Source organism: Mirounga angustirostris, unplaced genomic scaffold (assembly GCF_029215605.1).
Source record: "Mirounga angustirostris isolate CCGP_5_RB_7025 unplaced genomic scaffold, mMirAng1.0.hap1 SCAF_17, whole genome shotgun sequence".
Classification (NCBI taxonomy): domain Eukaryota; kingdom Metazoa; phylum Chordata; class Mammalia; order Carnivora; family Phocidae; genus Mirounga; species Mirounga angustirostris.
In genome coordinates, this window is record NW_026991725.1 from 26,367,835 (window position 1) to 26,387,951 (window position 20,117).

Here is a 20,117-nt window from a genome sequence, read left to right on the forward strand (position 1 = left end):
ATTGGTTCGCGTATTTTAACAGCTCTGTGAATCTGGCTCTAAATAGGTTTTAGATACCCAATTACAGCTGGGTATCTCTCAATGGCGCCATTTTGCTACAGGCCTATTTTTAACCATGGTCCTTGCTGGCTTTGCCATCTCCCAGAACCCCTCCGGTGAGGGAGCCCCAACTCCTGCTTCTGTGGGAACAGCTCAAGGGACCCTCAGCAACACTCTTGGCATGAGGTAGAGACACTGACCACAGGCCCTGGGCTCTTCACGCTGCAGAAGTGAAGTTTATTAGCAAAATAAAAACCAGGCTACCTACCACTTCTCAGACTGTGAAGCAACAGAAGAGAGCAAAAGGAGTGTTTAAGACACTCTAAAGAGAGGAAGCCCAAATCCAGGGGCCAGGGCTGAGCCACTGGACTAGAAAGCCCATCAGCAGAGAAGCACCACCTGGCATCAGCCTCCCGCCCAGCTGGCCAAGGGAGCAAGGCCTTGGGGGGCAGACAATCCCCATCTCCCTCAGGCTGAAGAGTGTGTCAGCATCGAGGTATTGAGCAGGAGCCACAGGAGGCCCGATGCGGCCCAGAAAGGCAGGGAGAGCAGGGGGTACAGGCTGCAGGGACTGGGCGGGGGGTGCTGGAGGCTGGGGTCGCACATGGGTTGCAAGGGAGCCTGTGGAGAGAAAAAGATGTTTGAAACACTGACGTCAGAAGTGCATGAAAGACGAAAGCATACAGACACTTCAGAATCGGAAAAGCAAAAGGGGATTATAGACCTTGGAGGTCCTGCTGGGCTTAGAAATTCCACAGTGGAGCTGGGACCAGAGCTCACGGTTCCCCTGTGCAAAACCAGCGCTTCCAGCCACGGGCGAAGGAACACAGACGAGAAAGGCAGATAGGCTGGCCAGGCAAGAGCAGGCCAGAGGTCAGCTGCCCTCCGATTGACATATAACCCCCAGTCTTGTTCGTTATTGCTTAACGGGGTGTTCTATCCACCTTACCTTTTGCACGGTGCAATGGAAGGACAAAATGAAAGAATGGCTGCAAATGCCCTTAGCAATGTTTTTTAACCTTGAGTATGAAGAATCCCTGTTACTAGAATACTTCTTCCAGAGAGAATTTAGCAAAACCTAAATGCACTGAGCTCTCAGTATTTCAGCCCCCCATGGCAGCGATTGGCATCTGGGAACATAATATGGTCAGCAGAATGGACGGCATGAGCTGAAAAGTTCCCGCATGCCCTCCTCTACGTCCAGGCAGCTCACCAGGCTTAAGTTTGTCCCCAGAGATGCGGTCTGCAACGCCACCCCTCCTTTCAAACCATCCCTACAAGAGGTCTCTGCTTTTACACATGACATTGGCACAAACATCAGGGTACACACTTGCAATCCTCGCTCTCCAGAAGGTTCCGGTACGTGTTGATCTCACCCTCCAGCCGGGCCTTGACGTCCAGCAGCACCTGGTACTCCTGGTTCTGCCGCTCCAGGTCAGCCCGGATCTCAGACAACTGCTCCTCCACGTTGCTAATCAGGACCTGCACCTGGGCCAGCTCAGTGCCGAAGCGGGCATTAGCTTCACACAGGGAATTCTGCAGACAGTCTTTCTGTAATACCAAAGGGGGAAGTAGGTGGAAAATCGTGGACTGCAGCCCTCAGTCTCTCCAGTAAGACTGTGACACCCCAAGGTATTGCCAGGCCTGGAGAACAATCTAGCTCCTGTTAGCAGGCCTCAGCTGGAAGAACTAAACATGCCATTGCTCTTCATTGTAGACCTCAGGATAAGTTTGCAGGACCTCCCTCATATGGGTGAATGTTCATTCCCTTATCATCCACATCTATGAGAAAGTTCTTGCAAAGGCAAGGAAGTCAAGGTTTGAACTGTGTCCTGGTCTGTATTTAAGGGAGGCAGGTACTGAACCGAGCAAGGGAGCTCACCAGCGTCTGCTGGGCCTGAAGCTCCACCTCCAGGGCGTTCACCGTGCGTCTCAGCTCCAGGATCTCCGACTGGCAGCACCGCAGCTCCTCGGAGCAGGACATGTCCTGCTTGCTGATGCTTTCAGACTGAAGCACAAGGGCACGGAGACATGATCAGCAACCTGCCCAGGTGGAAGCCAGGGGCCCTCCCTGCTCCGAGGCAGCACCCTCACCTGATCTTGGAACCACTCTTCCAGATCATTGTGGTTGGTCTGCACCATGGCTTCATAGTGGCACCTCATCTCCTGCAGCACCCTGCTCATGTCCACGGTGGGCTCAACATCCAGCTTAATCTGGAGCTTGTCCCCCAGCTGGCTCCTCAGAAGGTGGACTTCCTGTGGGTACGAGAGGAGGACATCCCAGTCGTGGAGCCCCCACTGCCCTCTACCCCAAAACCTCATCTCCCACTCCCCCGTCCCCAGTGATTTCCCTGGGCTCCTCTGAGGACGAGGCACCACCTGCATTAGCCTAGAAACTTCCAAAGGCTGTGGATGAAGAGCAAGTCCCCACTGAAAGCTGGAGCTCACCTCCATAGCTTGTGAGGCTTAACCACGAGGCAGGGCCTGCAGAGCTTCCATCCTGAGGAGGAGGAAAAGCTTCATTTCTTCCCCCAAATGAGCCCGAATTCACCCCCAGAAAGTCTTACACAAAGGGCTATGTACCTGCTCGTGGTTCTTCTTAAGGCAGAGCAGCTCCTCCTTGAGGGACTCCAGCTGGGCCTCCAGGTCACACTTGGCAAGTGTGAGGTCATCCAGCATCCTGCGCAGGCCACAGATGTCGGCCTCCTCCAGGTGGCAGAGCAAGTGCTCCATCTGGTACCTTTAGCAGGAAAGATACAGGAGTCGGGGGTAGAGAGCAGAGGGGCCCCAGGACACTGGCAGCCACTCCACTGGCCATCCCTCTGCAGTCTAATTGTGGGTTGGCATTTTCTATGTGGCACACTCCCAGCCCAGAAAGCAATGGGGTGTTCCCCACCCATTTGACATGAAGCACCACTAGGCAGAGTGGCCAGGCCTGAGGGTGCTGGTGTAGACACATGGCCAGCACCTGCCCTCAGGTGATCCCTACAGACCCTCCTCTTCCACATCCCTTACTGAGGCAGACCCTGGGTTCTCTCTCAGATTAGAAGCCAAATGCCAGATGGGAGGATAGAAATGGCCCTCTTTAGCTCCAGAGGAATGAGGCTTCCACAGAGTACTGAAGAAAGACAATAAAACACAATGCCCCTTCCTGTTCCCAGGTTGGATCTTCTGAGGTGGCATAAACCTTTTGAGCCTCACAGGCCTCCATCATAGACAGTGGAGCATGCTTTCTGTCATGAGTTACTAGTGCTCACAAGTTGGTTGAGCTGCAGTGTGGGAACATTCTCATGGAGGCAGCAGAATTTGGTAGGAAATGGCCTCTGGGTAGGAAACGTAGGGCCAGGTTCCAGTTGTACCACTCAGTGGCCACTGACTTGGGGCCCGGAGCTTCAGTACCCTCACAAGGATGAAGCCATCAGTGCCCTGCCTACCTCCCCAGGTCCTTGAAACCATAGCAGCAAGTGTATGATGCATTCTCAAGCATGTTGTGAACTATAAAAGCTAAACAATTGAGGGTCAGAGGAGTGTTCTTTCAAGATCTTGGGCATAAGGCCCTCTGTTTTCTCCTGCTTTAACTGTCGGTTTGGGATCTTGGTCAATTATATTTCTGATGCCAACTGCCTCACAAGAGAGAAAAAGTCAGGGTAGGCACCTGGCTCCCCCCTATGCCTGTTCTACCCCAACTCACTTGGTCCTGAAGTCATCTGCAGCCAGCCTGGCATTGTCTATTTGCACAACCAGCCTGTTGTTCTCAGATTTGATGCACAGGATCTGGGGAAAGAAAGTAGGCTCAGTAATTCACTATCTCTAAGAGCCATCAATGGCCTCGGGTCAAAAGAAGTTCCACTGGCCTGAGATTCAAACAACAACACCCCCTTGGACTCCCAAACACGTAAGAGATGCTGGTGTGACACAGGGCGGGGGCTGTGCATGAGGATGCTTGGCAAAGTCGGAAGGCATACAGCCAAAAGAACTGGGAGATGGAAAGGAATAGCAAACTGAACACATAACAGAGACTTAATTTTATTTTGCCAGCAGTGATACTTAGCCTGATATGAACAAGATCTGAAATCTAGGCCACAGAACAATGGGCTGGTTATGAAAGGTTTAGATGAAGAGGGACCCATTCTTTTTTTTTTTATTATTCTTATGTTAATCCCCATACATTACATCATTAGTTTTAGATGAAGTGTTCCATGATTCATTGTTTGTGCATAACACCCAGTGCTCCATGCAGAATGTGCCCTCCTCAATACCCACCACCAGGCTAACCCATCCTCCCACCCCTCTCCCCTCTAGAACCCTCAGTTTGTTTTTCAGAGTCCATCGTCTCTCATGGTTCGTCTACCCCTCCGATTTCCCCCGCTTCATTCTTCCCCTCCCGCTACCTTCTTCTTCTTCTTTTTTTTTTTCTTAACATATATTGCATTATTTGTTTCAGAGGTACAGATCTGAGATTCAACAGTCTTGCACAATTCACAGTGCTTACCAGAGCACATACCCTCCCCAGTGTCTATCACCCAGTCACCCCCTCCCTCCTACCCCACCCCCCACTCCAGCAACTCTCAGTTTGTTTCCTGCGATTAAGAATTCCTCATATCAGTGAGGTCATATGATACATGTCTTTCTCTGTTTGACTTATTTCGCTCAACATAATACCCTCCAGTTCCATCCACGTCGTTGCAAATGGCAAGATCTCATTCCTTTTGATGGCTGCATAATATTCCATTGTATATATATACCACATCTTCTTTATCCATTCATCTGTCAATGGACATCTTGGCTCTTTCCACAGTTTGGCTATTGTGGACATTGCTGCTATAAACATCAGGGTGCACATACCCCTTCGGATCCCTACTTTTGTATCTTTGGGGTAAATACCCAGTAGTGCAATTGCTGGATCATATAAAAGGGACCCATTCTTAATAAGAAGTCCCTTATGCTGGTTGATCAACTTCCCCAAAGGTCTTCTGTGAATCTAGCCAGGTTTCTGTGGCCCCTATTTGACATTCTTTGTCTTCCTGTCTCCAAAACAAAGATGTAGTTTCTTAAGAAGCATTGCACTGATTATCAAAGGGGACAGTAGCTATGCAGAAGAGACCAGTGCTACTGAATGACCATATACTGGCTCATAAAGGACATTAGAACATGCTGCCTTGTACTGCGCTGGAGGTTACGTTGCACTGTCTTTGCAGCTACAATGTTAGAATTGTAAGCACTGAGACTAAGCAAACATAAACTCAGAATCCTGGAGAGTCAAATCCAACATCTCAACTTCTACATATTCCCATTCATCTGCACTCAAGAAATTCTCTTCCCACAATCAAAAAAAAATTTTTTTTCAAATGTGGCTATTTCCACTCCCAATCCAGGCCCTGAAAATTCTGTGCAAGTGTCAATAATCTTTCTCTGTAAAGGGCCAGACAGTAAATATATAGGGCTTTGAAGGCCATGAATCTCTGTCACAACTATTCAACTCTGCCATTAGAGCACAGAAGCAGCCATACACAATACATTAATGAATGAGCATGGCCATGTACCAATAAAACTTTATTTATAAAAATCAGTCAGTAGGCCAGATGGGCCATAGTTTGCCAACCCCTGATCTGAAGCACCACAAACCTCACCTTCTGCTGGAGCTCTTCAATGGTCTGGAAGTAGGACTGGTAGTCTGGACACATGGTGGACTCATGGCATTTGCTCGACTTTTGGATCCTGGTCTCTAGCTCCTCATTGTCCCGCTCCAGCTGATGCACCTTCTCCAGGTAGTTGGCCAGGCGATCGTTCAGGAACTGCATGGTCACCTTCTCGTGGCCATTCGGGGCACCTTCCCCATAGTTCTCACAGACTCCAATATTGCCGGGAATGTTGCAGGTCCCTGGCAAGGGGCAAGTGGTGCAGCAGCTGTGGGGCATACAGAGGCTGGGTTTGCCCAGAGGGGTTGCCCCCACACGCATTCGGTTGGCATGTGCCAGGGTGGCCGACAGGCATAGGGAGGCAGGCTTGGCCTCTGGAACCTTTCCACTGAGGAGAGAATTGCAGTGATGAGAAGTCATGGTGCCGAAGGCCAGACATGTGCTTTGCCCACAGTTGGATTTGCTTGAAGTAGAAGCCTTCCTTCTCCTCCAGACCTTATATAGGTCTGTAGTGGGTGTTGGTGCAAGAAAACAGGCATTTTCCTCATTAATATTTATGTTGATTCTCATACAATCACCCTATTAGTCAGTGATTTTTGTCTCTTATAAAGAGTTAATGAGCTCATGAAAGAGGCTTTCACCCACACAGGATACTTCCGCTCACTGCAGGGTCCTACAACACAGAGAAAATGAGGTCTTCTTCAAGTAGCCCACATTCTGTGGCTTATGTCTCTTTCCCCTCTGTCAGCTTATCTGTGAGATAATCAAGAACCAGAGACTCCTAAAATCCCCCAAAATCTCTCCCACTCCAGTATCCTTTTCCTGCCTCCAAATGTTCCCATCATGGCAAAGTCTAAAATAGTCATCAAATCAAGCACACTGAGGAAAGCAAAACAAATCACAATTAGTTTGTTTCAGCAGATGTGTATAGAGGTCTCCACTCTGGGACACAGCTTAGCCTGCCTGGAGGGAGGGGTTTAGATTTTAGTAAGAGGAATAAGAAAGTAAATGACCTTTATTATAAAGGCAATAAGAGAGGGGTTAAAAAAAAAAAAAACTGCATAGATTTTAAGAAGAGAGCCCACTGTGTGACCAGAAAAAGACTTCATGGAACAAGGAGCATTTAAAATGTGTTTTGAATGATGGTTTCCAGGAGGGGCTGGGGGAGAGACCATCTCTCATAGAGACCAAAATGAACAGAATCAAACGTGTGTGGGAAATGGAAAATAGTATAGCTGTGCTGGAGCTTATAATGAAGATACATACACCAGCCCTGGAAAGTTGCATTCAGGCAGGTTGTGGGAAGCCTTGAATGCCAGGACCATCCCATATATAGTCTTCAGGTAAAGGCAAATCAAAGGTAGGAATCTGCCCCTGGAAGCTGATTCTCCCCAAATATGAGGAAAAATAAATATCCAGGTTCCTTATGAAGGAAAGTAACAGAGAAGAGATGAAAGTCTCCTGTATAAACATTAGAGGACAACATCAGACCAGAAAAACAAAAGAGAAAACTAACTTCTAAATTGATTTTGGTGAAAACTGAATAGACACTTTTTAATTACTCATGGGTCAAAGGAGATATCAGATGAGAAATTAAAGTATTTTAAACTGAATTAAAATGGAAATACCACCTATCAAACTGATTTGGTCAATTAAGACTTCCCTGTGCAAGCATGAGATAAATAAGTAGTTTGGGAAGCAGAAACAAACAAAAAAAAAAAACTTCATGAATGAAACGGGGTAATCTGTGATTCCCAAGAAATGAAATTATGGTTTTTTTGTATGAGAGTCTATAGGCTAATTAAGGCAGGCAGTGATTAGTACTTTATGGTGTCTGTTCTCAGGCACCTCCTCCTCCTTTCTGGCAGCTTTCCTTGTAAGACACTGGTCCTCTCACCCACTGACTCCCACTACACCTTGTTTAAGGAGATACATACTCAAGAACTTTAATCTTTCATCTTTTGAAACTTCGTGCATTTCTTTGAAATGCACCCACCTTGATTGTCCATTACTTAGCAGACTGTAAAATAAAATTTAAATTTCCTTAATCTTCAGACACACTCAGAGCATCAGAAGCTTTATGGCCTCCTCCATTCCTAAACAAATAAGCCAGTCGTTCAGTAAGCCCTGGAAAAGGGCAGCCAGCCAGCTTCTAGGCTATGCTAACGAAGACGCTGCTTTGACCCCATTCCTAAGATGAATGAATTTACCAGGAGGACCCTTAAGGCAGCAGGTATGTGTTTTAGGTGGCTCTAAAATAAGGAATCTGAGCTAAAAGGGATCTCAAAGTCTTCTAGTCTAAGGCCCTTTGGCATTAAATCCCTTCGATAACCTTCCACCGCTCTCCAGAAGGCCCATCCCATCACTGGCCGACTGGGCCCCTGTGGCTCAGCTTCCCAGGCTTTGTGCAAGATGCTGGTGTCAAGAGAGAAATAACATCTAGCTCTATCTTCAGGGGCTCACAATACAAGGGACTGTTAGAAAGTCCTTTATGGGGGCGCCTGGGTGGCTCAGTTGGTTAAGCGACTGCCTTCGGCTCAGGTCATGATCCTGGAGTCCCTGGATCGAGTCCCGCATCGGGCTCCCTGCTCAGCAAGGAGCCTGCTTCTCCCTCTAACCCTCCCCCCTCTCATGTACTCTCTCTCTCTCATTCTCGCTCTCTCAAATAAATAAATAAATCTTTAAAAAAGAAAGTTCTTTATGCAGAGAGACATATCTACCTCCATGCTGTTTATGTCTACTGCTTTCATTTGTTCCTGCATTCTTCAATAAACATTGAGCGAGTACCCATTCCGTTCCAGGCAGGTTCTGATGCTGGATGCTGGCGGTATGTTAGCAAGTAAGTCAGAGAGTTTGCCTTTCAGCTCTTTCTAATCCCCCTCGCCATCCTGAGTACATTCCTATGAATACGCTCTATGGAGTCTCTACTACTCTTAAGTGAAGGCCCTAGAATGGAATTTCTGATGAGCTGGGATTAAGAGGCTGCCAGCAGATGGCCCAGAAAACCTTCGTGCCCAGGACTCCTGTGTGCGGTATGCTGGTACCACCAACTCTTAAGCCATGGTATCCACCCAGCCATCAGGTGGTCCCATATACAATCAGTGAGACCCATGGGAACACTTCCCCTTAACAACTCTAACTACAGATATGGGCAAAATTCACCAAGGCAGAGTTTACCACCATCAATGAACTTGTCCCAGTGAGCTACTCCAAGTGATTCAATATTCATATAAGCTCTTCTAATATTCAAAGCCGTCTCGAGGCACCATGAGGATTGCAGTGATGAATCAGAGAAATCCCCACCTCTGAAAAAGCTCAGAGCAGAAAGAAAAATAGGTCATGTCACTCAAAGAAAAGAGAAGTCACAGAGAGAGCTGAAGGGGTGGGGGGACGTCAAGAGACTTTATCTGGAGCTTGAAAGATAGATAAGATTTGGACAGGCAGGGGCGCCTGGGTGGCTCAGTTGGTTAGGCAACTGCCTTTGGCTCAGGTCATGATCCTGGAGTCCCGGGATCGAGTCCCGCATCGGGCTCCCTGCTGGGCGGGGAGCCTGCTTCTCCCTCTGACCCTCCCCCCTCTCATGTGCGCTCTCTCTCTCATTCTCTCTGTCTCAAATAAATAAATAAAATCTTAAAAAAAAAAAAAAGATTTGGACAGGCAGAGGAAAGCGAGAAAGGATTTTCTAGAAAAAAAAGATAACCACAGGCACACACTCAGAAGCAGAACTGTGATGGTGGGTTCTGGAGAAGCAGGGGTGCAACCTTAGGAACGCGAACATGCAGCCAACAGAGGCCTGCCCCAACAGAAACAACTTTGAAAGACACAAAAATGTAGACCTCAAGAGTCAAATCGCATTTTTAAAGCCTAGAGAACTGAAATTTATACTAATTTATGCAAAAAAAAAATGTAATCTCCTTATATTTTTGTAACTTCTACACAGGTGATTCTCAAACTTTAGGCTGTATCAGAATCATCTGGAGGGCTTGCCAAAAGGCAGATTGCCAGGCCCCCATGCCAGGATATCTGATTCAGTAGATTTGGGGTCAGCCAAGAGTCTGCATTTCTAACAAGTTCCCAAGTGATGCCGACTCCGGGGTCGGGAGAGCACACTTTGAGAACAGGACCTCTGCTCTACAGAAAGAGAAGAGCTTCATGGTGGCTGTCATCCTATGTAAATGAAGCACAATGTAGCAAACTGGTATCTGATGCATTCAGGAAGGGCACATTTGAAATGTGTGTTAGCATGTGTTGTCTTTAATATAACAAGCAAGTTCTGTTTGTTTTCTTCCTAGTTTACTCTTCTTCACAGAGGTTTGTTTTATAAGAACATCTAAGACAGAAGGAGAAGGGAGGGACCAGAGGGGAAATCCCATACAGTGTTTGTTAAACCCGTGGGTATGAAGCCTGTCCACATGAAACAATATCTGTAGCGGACAGATGAAGGTCAAGTGAAGTGATACTTATTAACATCTACTAGGCCCTGGGAATCGGGCTTGGCACTCACACAGGATTTCATGACTCTCTCTCTCTCACTCTCTCTCTCTCACACACATACCTACATATTCAGAGTTGATACACACTGTCATATTTTACTACCTACTCTACGCTCCAGGGTATTTTACCTCTGGCTTTAATCCTTTCAACCACACTGCAAAGTGGTTGCCAATATCCCATTATAGAATAAGCAAAAAGCTCAGAGCGGTTAGGTAACTTGTCTGAGCTCACAGAACTAGAAAAGAAATTCCGAGAAACATTAGCTTGGGTCGACCAGACCCTCAAGCCCAAGCCGAGGCTCCTAGCCAGCCATCACAGATACCCATTCCATCCATGTGCTTCATTCCACAAACCAGTGCCACGGTCCCCTCTGGGCTGCACACTCACCCAAAGAGCTAGAAGTATAGCAGGGACAGAACAGAGTCCTCTGGAGGTTTTGAGCAGACCAGAGAGATGACCAAAGGACAGTTTAGGAAAAGCAGTGCCCAGAATGCACCCTGAGACGGGAATGGTGAATCTCCATTCTGCACACTCTCTAGCACGTACTGCAGTGCTTGGTACATAAAACACACTCAGGAACTATTAAACGAGATGGTGAAAGGCTGGTAGTGTGTGCAGGATAAACTTGGTACAGAGGAGATGGGGCAGACGGAAGAGGAGGAGGCTCCTACAAGACCCCTAGCAGCATGTGATGAAATCAGCAGTGCTGACAGGAAGGAAGGGATGAGCGGCAGAGGTGTTCCAAGGGGACTCTACCAAAACACTACAAGGCTGAGTGATTTGCGGTATATGGGGGTCAAAGGAGGGAGGGACACCAAGTGTCTTTGAGGTCCCTGGGTTCCTGGGACAATAATGTGGTGGGAAGGGAAGCCGCAGGGAAGTCAAAGCAAAGAGCTGGCTCAAGGGGGCCGATGCTGAATTCAAGTTCTGGAGAATGTGAAATGTAGCCCAGTGGGACTGCCCACCAGGAGGTCGGAGGGAAAGACCTGGAGCCAGGCGAGAGCAGCCTGAGTTGCTTGGACTCACTGAGACACTCTCCTGGTTTCTTACACCAGGCAGGCTGGTAGAGCGGTTAAGTTAGCCCAGAGGCTCATACCTAAACCAGGCAGTGATTCTCAAAGGGAGGGTCCCCTCCCCCTGCTGGAGGGGAAGTGGTGAGGAAGATATTTTGGTTAGAGGGAATGTTATTTAAAAACAAACAGCCTGTATTCTAAATGAGCTGTCTTTTAACCATGACTGGGCTTGGTATTCATATTTTTTAAAGCTAAATTAACATTAAGTGAAAAGTGAGGGGTTTTTTTTTAATATTTGTTAAAGAGAAGGCACGAATGAGAAAAAAGTTGAGAAACACTAAATTAGGCGAAAAGAAAACAAAGAAATGATTCAATAAGATGAGCTCAGGAAGATTATTATAAGTGGCCAACAGAAGGGGCGGATTTGATTTTGTTCTTAGTCGGGAAGATGAAGGGAGGATGATGAGGGGGTGGCCAGGCAAAGCCTTAGGGATCACACATCATGGACCACAACACACAAAAATTAATATCTAAATAAAAAATGTTCCCGTTCGACTCTGAAAAACAAACTGAGGGTTCTAGAGGGGAGGGGGTGGGAGGATGGGTTAGCCTGGTGATGGGTATTAAAGAGGGCACGTTCTGCATGGAGCACTGGGTGTTATGCACAAACAATGAATCATGGAACACTACATCAAAAACGAGTGATGTAATATATGGTGATTAACATAACAATAAAAAAGTAAAATAAAAAAAAAATGTTCCCGTTTGGAAAAGTCCAGAATTCCATCTCAATATTCTTGGCTTCCGGGTATAAACAGTGGTGGGAGCAGAAGTATGGGCCCTTCCCCAAAGCTGGCTCAGTGACTGGGGGCCTGCCGCCAGCCACCCTCTCTTCTTCCACTTTGCTGGTATTTGGGAGAAATGGCATTTGGATTAAAAAAGCAGGTTATGAGTGGAGGGGCCTGCAGAGGCCTGCCTGGTGTCATTGTGTGAAGCCTGGAAAAAAGTATTACACATTACACATTGGTAGTGCAGGGGTGGTAATCTACAGCTTAGTACTTACAAGGTGGCTCAAAACTGGATCTGGTCCTAAACCAAGGGAACAAAAGTCTCAGGGGAAGAAAAATAATCAATCTGGTTAAAATTACTATGACTAAAGCAAAACCAGATATGCACCTTGGGTCCCTATCAGTCTAATCCATGAGGATAGTGGGATGCAGGGAGGCCAGAGGGCCCCGCGTGGAACGTACAGATGTGAGAATCAGTCTGTGAGTGGAGAAGTGCTTGGATTTTGGCACCAGAGGGCGCCCTGAGCTGTTGGGCATAATTACGGATGATTGTAAAACCAGTGTCCAGGTGCCCTGGGCCAGGCTGGATAGCCACCTCCTAGCCGGCAGTACCTCCTGTGTCCGAATAGCCTTTCCTACTACACCCAATAGCCACGGGGGTCCCAAATTAGAGTGCATTCAGATTGTGACCTGGCCAGGCAAGCCGGGAACAGGCCAGATTTTCATGGCCCTGTTACATGAAAAGGTTATGGCCACTCCTTAACCAACTGAGCCACCCAGGCGCCCCTTATGGCCACTCCTTAAAGCATATAATTCTTGTGAGTTACTTGTTAGAAGGAAGCCCACAAGAGCCCACTTGTCCTCTGACAGCCCAAAAAATGCTTTTTTTTTCTTTTTGGTTAGGCCATTTGGAGAGAAACACTAAGCTCCAATAACAAGAGTGGTTGGTTTTCCTTATTGCTTAGAAGTGGACAAGGAGTGTGGTCAAACTTCCAGGCCACCGACTTGGAAATACATGGCCTGGTTCATGATACTGCTAATGGGTTCTGCTACGACCTCTTTAGTCCCTCTTTCCTTCTAAGAGGAAAAGATTATCCCTGCTGGTTCCCAGGCAACCCCATAGGCCAATATCCATTGAACACCTTCTCTATGCCAGGAGCATTGTATGGATTATCCCTCAAAAAGAATGAAGGGGAAATAATATTTTTCTAATTTTACAACTGAAGAATAGGTCTCAAGAGAGTGTAGTGGCCTGGCCAACTTCACTTAACTAGTGTCACAGAGGATAGGATTTGAGCTCAGATCTGCCCAACTCCAGAGCAAGTGCTCTTTCTACCATGCAGGAGAACCGAATCTGCACTGGTCTTTGGACCAGGGTAAACAAAGGAACCGAAATCTGAGAGTTTCATTCTTGGACATGCTCAGCCCATGCCAGATGCTAAACTGACTAGCATAGCAAAGAAGGCACATAATCTCTCAGGTACTCTTCTACCATGTCTGGCTGTGACCCACCTGGGCCTGGGTCAGAGCCGTGTCCAAGAGGCAGACAGGCATTTGGAGGACTCATGCCAACTGCATTCCTCACCATTGGTGCTTCAAAGGCAGCAGTAGAGGAGACAAGCATACATCTCTCTGGAGGAAAATATGCCCAGGACCCAGACAGCTGTCCCCAGTGCCCAATCTAAGAGCAGGTGGTAATGCCATGCCTCCATAAGAGGGACAATTTGAATGAGAGAAAAAACTTGGCAACCTGTCCAGGGCAGTTCTCAGCATGAACTCCCTTTGGCTAGACTGGAACTCTAAGTTGTGTGATTTTGCTCTTGGACCAAATACCAAGGGGCTGAAGATGCCAAAAGCATGGTAGGGACATGTTAGTTCTGAGCTGTTCTGAAGGAATTCAAACCTGGCAACCAACTTGGCTTCCTTTCCCCAGTCTATAGGGATCGATGGGCAAGGTAAGTACACATCCAATGTCAGCAAAGGGCCTTCATCCAAAGACTAAGACCCCAGTGCCCCAGAGAGATCCTGGCAGCAAGGAGACATGTCGGAGCCAAAGACCACCCAAGGTGGGCCAGACTCTTTATCACACCACATACATTGCCAAGCACCAGAAGTGTAGCACTTGATGCAGGAAGGAGGTTTATTGACCATTTTGTACAAGAATCCAATTACATCTTAGGAGAGTCTGAAGCATTGGAGTAGAACCAAAATCCCAGAAGAGGTACTAGGAACAAACAATAGCTTAAGTGAAAGACAATTACAGCACTGGGGGAGAAATGCAGCAAAAGGACACACAGGGAGCCACAGCTTAGAAGTTTCTGTTGCACTTTGATTCAGTGAAAATGCCTCCAGTGAGTTTGGTCTTCCTGGAGGGAAGACTAAGCAGGTGAGGGCAATCTTAGCCCCAGGGCAGCCAGCCTTGACCTTCTGCACTGGCACTCAGACCTTTAGAATCGGTTCTCAGTGCTGGCGCCACTGGCTTAGAGAGGGCTGCAGGTGGCAGGGGCACAGCCTGGACAAAGGACACAGGAGGCATCCATAGAGCAGGGATTGATGGGGAGTCTGCAGGGAGAGAGAGCGAGGAAGAGTTAGACACGAGGAGTACAAAGATGTCTCAGTGATGCACAGAAAGGGCAAGACCAAAAGGGTAAAGGACGGGTCTGCCACCAAGTCACAGGGCCCCTCTTCCATTCTCATCTATGTCTTTCCATATCCAGGAGTCTTCTGGGGGGACTCAGCTTAGGAACCAGCTATTGTTTATGTAACAGTCGATCCACAGTACAATCTGCACACATGGGAGAGCTGAGTCCGTCACTAAGCCAGCGGGCACAGGAAGGCTTGTTCTTTATGATAAGATCTCCTTCCACAACCATGTCAGTTATCTATGAGGAATCGCCTGATAGGTATGTAGCTTGGCCAGAAATTGACCCAATCACACATACTTGCAATCCTCGCTCTCTAGAAGTTTCCGGTATGTGGCAATCTCGCACTCCAGCCGGGCCTTGACGTCCAGCAGCACCTGGTACTCCTGGTTCTGCCGCTCCAGGTCAGCCCGGATCTCAGACAGCTGCTCCTCCACGTTGCTGATCAGGACCTGCATCTGGGCCAGCTCAGTGCCGAAGCGGGCATCAGCTTCACACAGGGAGTTCTGCAGACAGTCTTTCTGTAATGGGAAATAATGGGGTAAGAGACCCAGGTGTCCCAAAATTCAGCAGTGAAAATCATGGCCAATCTCACCATGGGGCACATTCCAAGAGGTCACAGGACATTCCCAGAACTCTAGAGGAATCACTGCCAATATCATCATGACTTTTCACACACACACAAAAATCTAACTTGAGGAACAGTGTCCTGTTCATCCCTCGATTCCCAGTACCTGGCAAAGTAGACACCCAGTGAAATCTTGTGGAATGAATGTGTGCCTGAACCCCCACACGTTATCCTAAAGGAAGGGAGTTGACTTGTAAAAGGAGCCATTTTTCAGGATCAAACTAACCTTGACAGCAAGGCACCCCCCCCAAGGAGGGAGGGACCCAGACCCTGAGTTCTGACTGTCAGTGGAACTGATGAGTGGGACTTCTGAGAGATGCTGCTAGCAGGCCACGGCCTGTGGCACCAGCAGCATGGTGAGGGTGGAGGACCGTACCAGGCTGTGCTGGGCCCGAAGCTCCACCTCCAGGGCGTTCACCGTGCGTCTCAGCTCCAGGATCTCCGACTGGCAGCACCGCAGCTCCTCGGAGCAGGACATGTCCTGCTTGCTGATGCTTTCAGACTGAAGCACAAGGGCACGGAGACATGATCAGCAACCTGCCCAGGTGGAAGCCAGGGGCCCTCCCTGCTCCGAGGCAGCACCCTCACCTGATCTTGGAACCACTCTTCCAGATCATTGTGGTTGGTCTGCACCATGGCTTCATAGTGGCACCTCATCTCCTGCAGCACCCTGCTCATGTCCACGGTGGGCTCAACATCCAGCTTAATCTGGAGCTTGTCCCCCAGCTGGCTCCTCAGAATGCTCACTTCCTGCAGGAACAGAAGGACCCGCAGCCTGAGTGAGGAAAGGGGTTTTGACAGAGCAGATGGCACCTGAACCCCTCCCCAGACAAACAGCATGAAGGGAGACCCCACTGGTGCACTGATGTAAAAGGTCTTGCCCACGGTCCACTGGGAAGAGCCCACTTGGACACCTTCCTCAATTGACAAGGCAAAACTTTACAGACAAGAAACTCCCCCTCTGCCACCTCCCACACAGTCAGCCTGACTCCAAGACCCAGATCAACCCTTCATCCCGATGCCAACTGAGCCCAGGTTCTAATCCTAGAGCCACAAGGTGAGCAGTGCTCCCTTTTCTGCCCAGTGCCCTCCCCCAAGGGTCTGCAGCCCCAGGCCCACACCTGTTCGTGGTTGCTCTTCAGGCAGAGCAGCTCCTCCTTCAGGGACTCCTGCTGGGCCTCCAGGTCAGCCTTGGCCAGGCTCAGGTCATCCAGGAGCTTGTGCATCCCACACATGTCCGCCTCCACCGTTTGGCGCAGGGAGAGCTCACTCTCGTGCCTTCCAGCACAGGAAATGCAAGGTCAGCAGGATGATAAGGATATCCCCTCTCAGCTGCCCCTGGTTCCCACCAACTTGGATCCTCATTTCCTCAATTAATCAACTTTCACTCTGATGGATCCTGTGAGATCCAACATGAGCTACAGAGCCCATGGTCAGGTCAAGTATCATTATGCCCACTGGATGGGACGAAATGGGAAACTGAGGCTCAGAAAGAATAAATGGATTATCCAGGATTGTATACCTTGGTCAATAGTAAATACATGGATTCAACCTAAGTGTTCAAACTTCAATGCAGTGTTCATTCTGCTATAAAAGATCATTTAGCCAGAAAAAATAATGACTCAAAAGTAAGTCTTCTGGACCGACAGTTTTCTAGTTTACCCCATGGATTAACTATTTCACATGATTTTTATGCCTTTCTCATTTATTCAGTTGCAACTCTTGATACCAAGGAGCTACAGTGACAATTCTTCCCACTGATAAATTTTGCCAAGAGTCAGTGCGTCTGTCAACAACCAATGCACTGAAAGTTTATTCTTGCAATGACTTGATTTTGTTTCTGGCTATAACACAAAGCTCTCTTATCTTCCAGATGTGGGGAGAAAATGACAAGAGACCTGACCAATCTAGATGATTCTTCCTCTTTTTGTTTCAATGCTTATGTTCTCTTTCTCCTCTATAAGGACCACTTCTAGTAATAGGTTAAGTTATGGTTTGGAAAAGAAGAAAGTGAACACTTATGTATTGATCCATTCATGCTTCTAGTCAGCAACTATTTTCAAACCCCTAGTCCTACTTACTTGATTCTAAAGTCATCAGCAGCCAGCTTGGCGTTGTCAACTTGGATAATCAGCCTGGTATTCTCAGCCTTGTTGCACAGGATCTGAGGAAAAGCAGGAAGACAGTTCACACACAAAACATCATACTCTGGGATCCAGCTCTACAGGTAGCATCTACACTCATACTCAAGAGAATCCAAGAACCAAAAGCTCCTTGAACCTGCAGGAGCTTTTAACCTGCCATGCCCTTCCACCTTCCTCAGACCCAGCACACCCCAGGCTACTCCAAACCACACCTTCTGCTGGAGCTCCTCAATAGTCTGGAAGTAGGACTGGTAGTCTGGGCACATGGTGGACTCATGGCATTTGCTCGACTCTTGGATCCTGGTCTCTAGCTCCGCCTTCTCCTTCTCCAGTTGGCGCACCTTCTCCAGGTAGTTGGCCAGGCGATCGTTCAGGAACTGCATGGTCACCTTCTCGTGGCCATTCGGGGCGCCTTCCCCATAGTTCTCACAGACTCCAATGTTGCCGGGAATGTTGCAGGTCCCTGGCAAGGGGCAAGCGGTGCGGCAGCTGTGGGGCATACAGAGGCTGGGTTTGCCCAGAGGGGTTGCCCCCACACGCACTCGGTTGGCGTGTGCCAGGGTGGCCGACAGGCACAGGGAGGCAGCCCTGGCCTCTGCCCCAGGCTGGCCCACAATGTCAATGGAGGGGCCACAGACATTTGTTGCTGCAGGCATCCTGGTGCTGCCTGGACACTGGGATGAGCTGATGTAGCAGGAAGTCATGGTGTTAGGCTGAGGTTGCACAGAAGGTTCAGATCAGCTGGGAAGACCAAGCCACTGAGTCTGACAACCTCCCTCCCTCCTGGGCCTTTTATACCCCATCCCAGGTGGGTGTTGGCTCCATGCCTTGACCTCAGTGCCTTGATTCTCTCCCTATTGTTGTACTGTCATCCTGTTACTCAGCTGTTGAGTTTACCATTAAGAGTTCCCCACCTCATTAAAAGAATGTTGATGAATTTGAGGTGCCCTTTGATTTTTGATATCAGGTTATCTATTGAGGAAAGGTCAGAGATTTCTATTTCTACCCAACAATCACCAGCAGTTAATTCAACTTCCAGATGTGCTCTCTGGACTGGGCCAGCGTCTCTGTGGATGTGGACACATTCAAGGATTGAATCTTTCAATTTTCTGTGTATCAGGAGGGACAGTGAATCTGTCACCTGTGCTTAGACTCAACCAGACTTTCCTTTGAAGAGAAACACCAGTTTATAAAACTGGTAAGTCTACAGATACTTAATTATTGTGAGGTCCCATTTCTTCTTTCTTCTATCCTTTACACTGCACACTCCCCTTGAGAAGCTTTAAAGCATCAATGCATCCAGAAACATTATTGCTAGCTAAGTTTTGATTGACTAGTCAGAATCAGTTTTCAGTCATTCACTTGTTCAGCCTGTTTCCTAAACATTCCCTAGAACTTGGGCAGTGTGCTCGTTTTTGAACATGCAATGGTCCCTATTCTTCAGGAGAAAACAGTACCCCAGAAATCTCAGGTTGTCTTCAACAAACTTGAATGAGAACCATTGATCAATGGGAGTTGGTGAAAGAGAGAATCCGTGGTCCTGAACAAGTATGTATCTAGAGAGAAGCTACTGACAAACAAACAAACAAAAAGCTTTATTTGATCCAGAGAAGGGAACTGGGACCAGAGCTCAAGGGATATTTAAAGAAAAGTTCAAGAACTAACATTTAGGAGAATGTAAGTTGTAATAGCTATCCTGCAGTGTTCTTTCCTATTTAATCCTTACTACCTATGAGGCAGCTATTCATAGCCTCAGTGTGCCGATGAAGAAACTAAAGTCCATCTTCCAATTCACAGAGAAATAAATTGTCAAGAACTTGATTCAGTCTCATGTCTGTAGAGCCCATTCATTCTCTTTCCACCCTGCCATGACCTCTGGTTAGAACAACCTGTGTGTTGTCTTTGTTGCAGGAGGCTTAGTTGTTGGCCAAGAAGCTGATGCAAAAAATATATATATATATCTGAGGGTCCTTGTGTTCCAGCAAAGGAAGATGTTTAGGCACAGAGCAGAGAGGACAAAAAATGCACATAGAAAAAGTTATATTCAAAAGTCAAGAGTCTAAAATAGACCTCACATCCCAGAGATTTTTGTTAGAGCCAAGGGACTAAAGCAACCATGAGCTGTGGGGTCAGAGGTTGCCCCTCCAGAGTGCTGGAGGGAAAGTAGAGGGACTGAAAGATGGAGGAAGAGCTAATCGGAGAACACCCCAGAAGGATATAAATAGGTCTCTTCTCTAATCTCTAAAATTCAAGAACAAACATCCCCAAGAAAACCAAATGGGAGGCAATGGATGTGAGTATTGGTGAAACCTGGGCTCTCAGAATTCTCTCAAAAAGAAATAAAGAAATCTGGAATTCTTCCCAAAAGGAAAAGCCACTCTGGGGTCAGTGCCAGTTACCCTGAGGTCAACAATGAATAACCCCTTACAAACACCGTAATTAGGAGACATCACCAAGCCTGGCCTTCCCATCCTTCAGAGGCCTCTGGGTGCAATCTGCATAAGTTCCATCTTCAAACACCCCTTTATTTCTCTCTTACCTCATCCCAGTGCATCACTTTAATCCAGAGAATTGGACCATTACAGTCGTTTCCTTTGATTTGCTAAATAGGCTCTACCTTTTGGCCCTATCCCCTGGCAGGATTTGTCCCATTGACTGAAATTATGGTTCCTTCCATCTCAGGACACACGCCACTTGTTACTTTTTAGGCTTCACAGATGGAGTGTTGAT

The 20,117-nt window shown here is 47.8% G+C and overlaps 2 protein-coding genes across 2 annotated transcripts; both read right to left on the reverse strand.

Moving 5' to 3' along the window:
• Positions 1-524: 524 nt before the first annotated feature.
• Positions 525-6,098, reverse strand: LOC123854726 (keratin, type I cuticular Ha7-like). Its single transcript, XM_064583662.1, has 7 exons — positions 5,670-6,098; positions 3,731-3,813; positions 2,623-2,779; positions 2,134-2,295; positions 1,922-2,047; positions 1,370-1,590; positions 525-660 (listed from the first exon to the last, which is right to left on the reverse strand). Exons 1-7 carry the CDS (start codon positions 6,096-6,098, stop codon positions 525-527), a joined length of 1,314 nt encoding a protein of 437 aa, XP_064439732.1.
• An 8,355-nt stretch (positions 6,099-14,453) lies between these two features.
• LOC123842447 (keratin, type I cuticular Ha8-like) lies at positions 14,454-18,091 on the reverse strand. The gene is made up of 7 exons (XM_064583310.1): positions 17,600-18,091; positions 17,325-17,407; positions 16,365-16,521; positions 15,832-15,993; positions 15,620-15,745; positions 14,916-15,136; positions 14,454-14,535 (listed from the first exon to the last, which is right to left on the reverse strand). Exons 1-7 carry the CDS (start codon positions 18,089-18,091, stop codon positions 14,454-14,456), a joined length of 1,323 nt encoding a protein of 440 aa, XP_064439380.1.
• Between the last annotated feature and the right edge of the window lie 2,026 nt (positions 18,092-20,117).

Coding starts and splice junctions, on each gene's coding strand:
- LOC123854726 (XM_064583662.1), bottom strand. CDS start 6,098: ATGACTTCTCATCACTGCAATTCTCTCCTCAGTGGAAAGGTTCCAGAG. Junction 3,814..5,669: donor TTGAAGAGCTCCAGCAGAAG/GTGAGGTTTGTG, acceptor TTCTTTCCCCAG/ATCCTGTGCATCAAATCTGA. Junction 2,780..3,730: donor GCAGATGACTTCAGGACCAA/GTGAGTTGGGGT, acceptor TTCCTGCTAAAG/GTACCAGATGGAGCACTTGC.
- LOC123842447 (XM_064583310.1), bottom strand. CDS start 18,091: ATGACTTCCTGCTACATCAGCTCATCCCAGTGTCCAGGCAGCACCAGG. Junction 16,522..17,324: donor GCTGATGACTTTAGAATCAA/GTAAGTAGGACT, acceptor CTGTGCTGGAAG/GCACGAGAGTGAGCTCTCCC. Junction 15,137..15,619: donor TTCGGGCCCAGCACAGCCTG/GTACGGTCCTCC, acceptor TTCCCATTACAG/AAAGACTGTCTGCAGAACTC.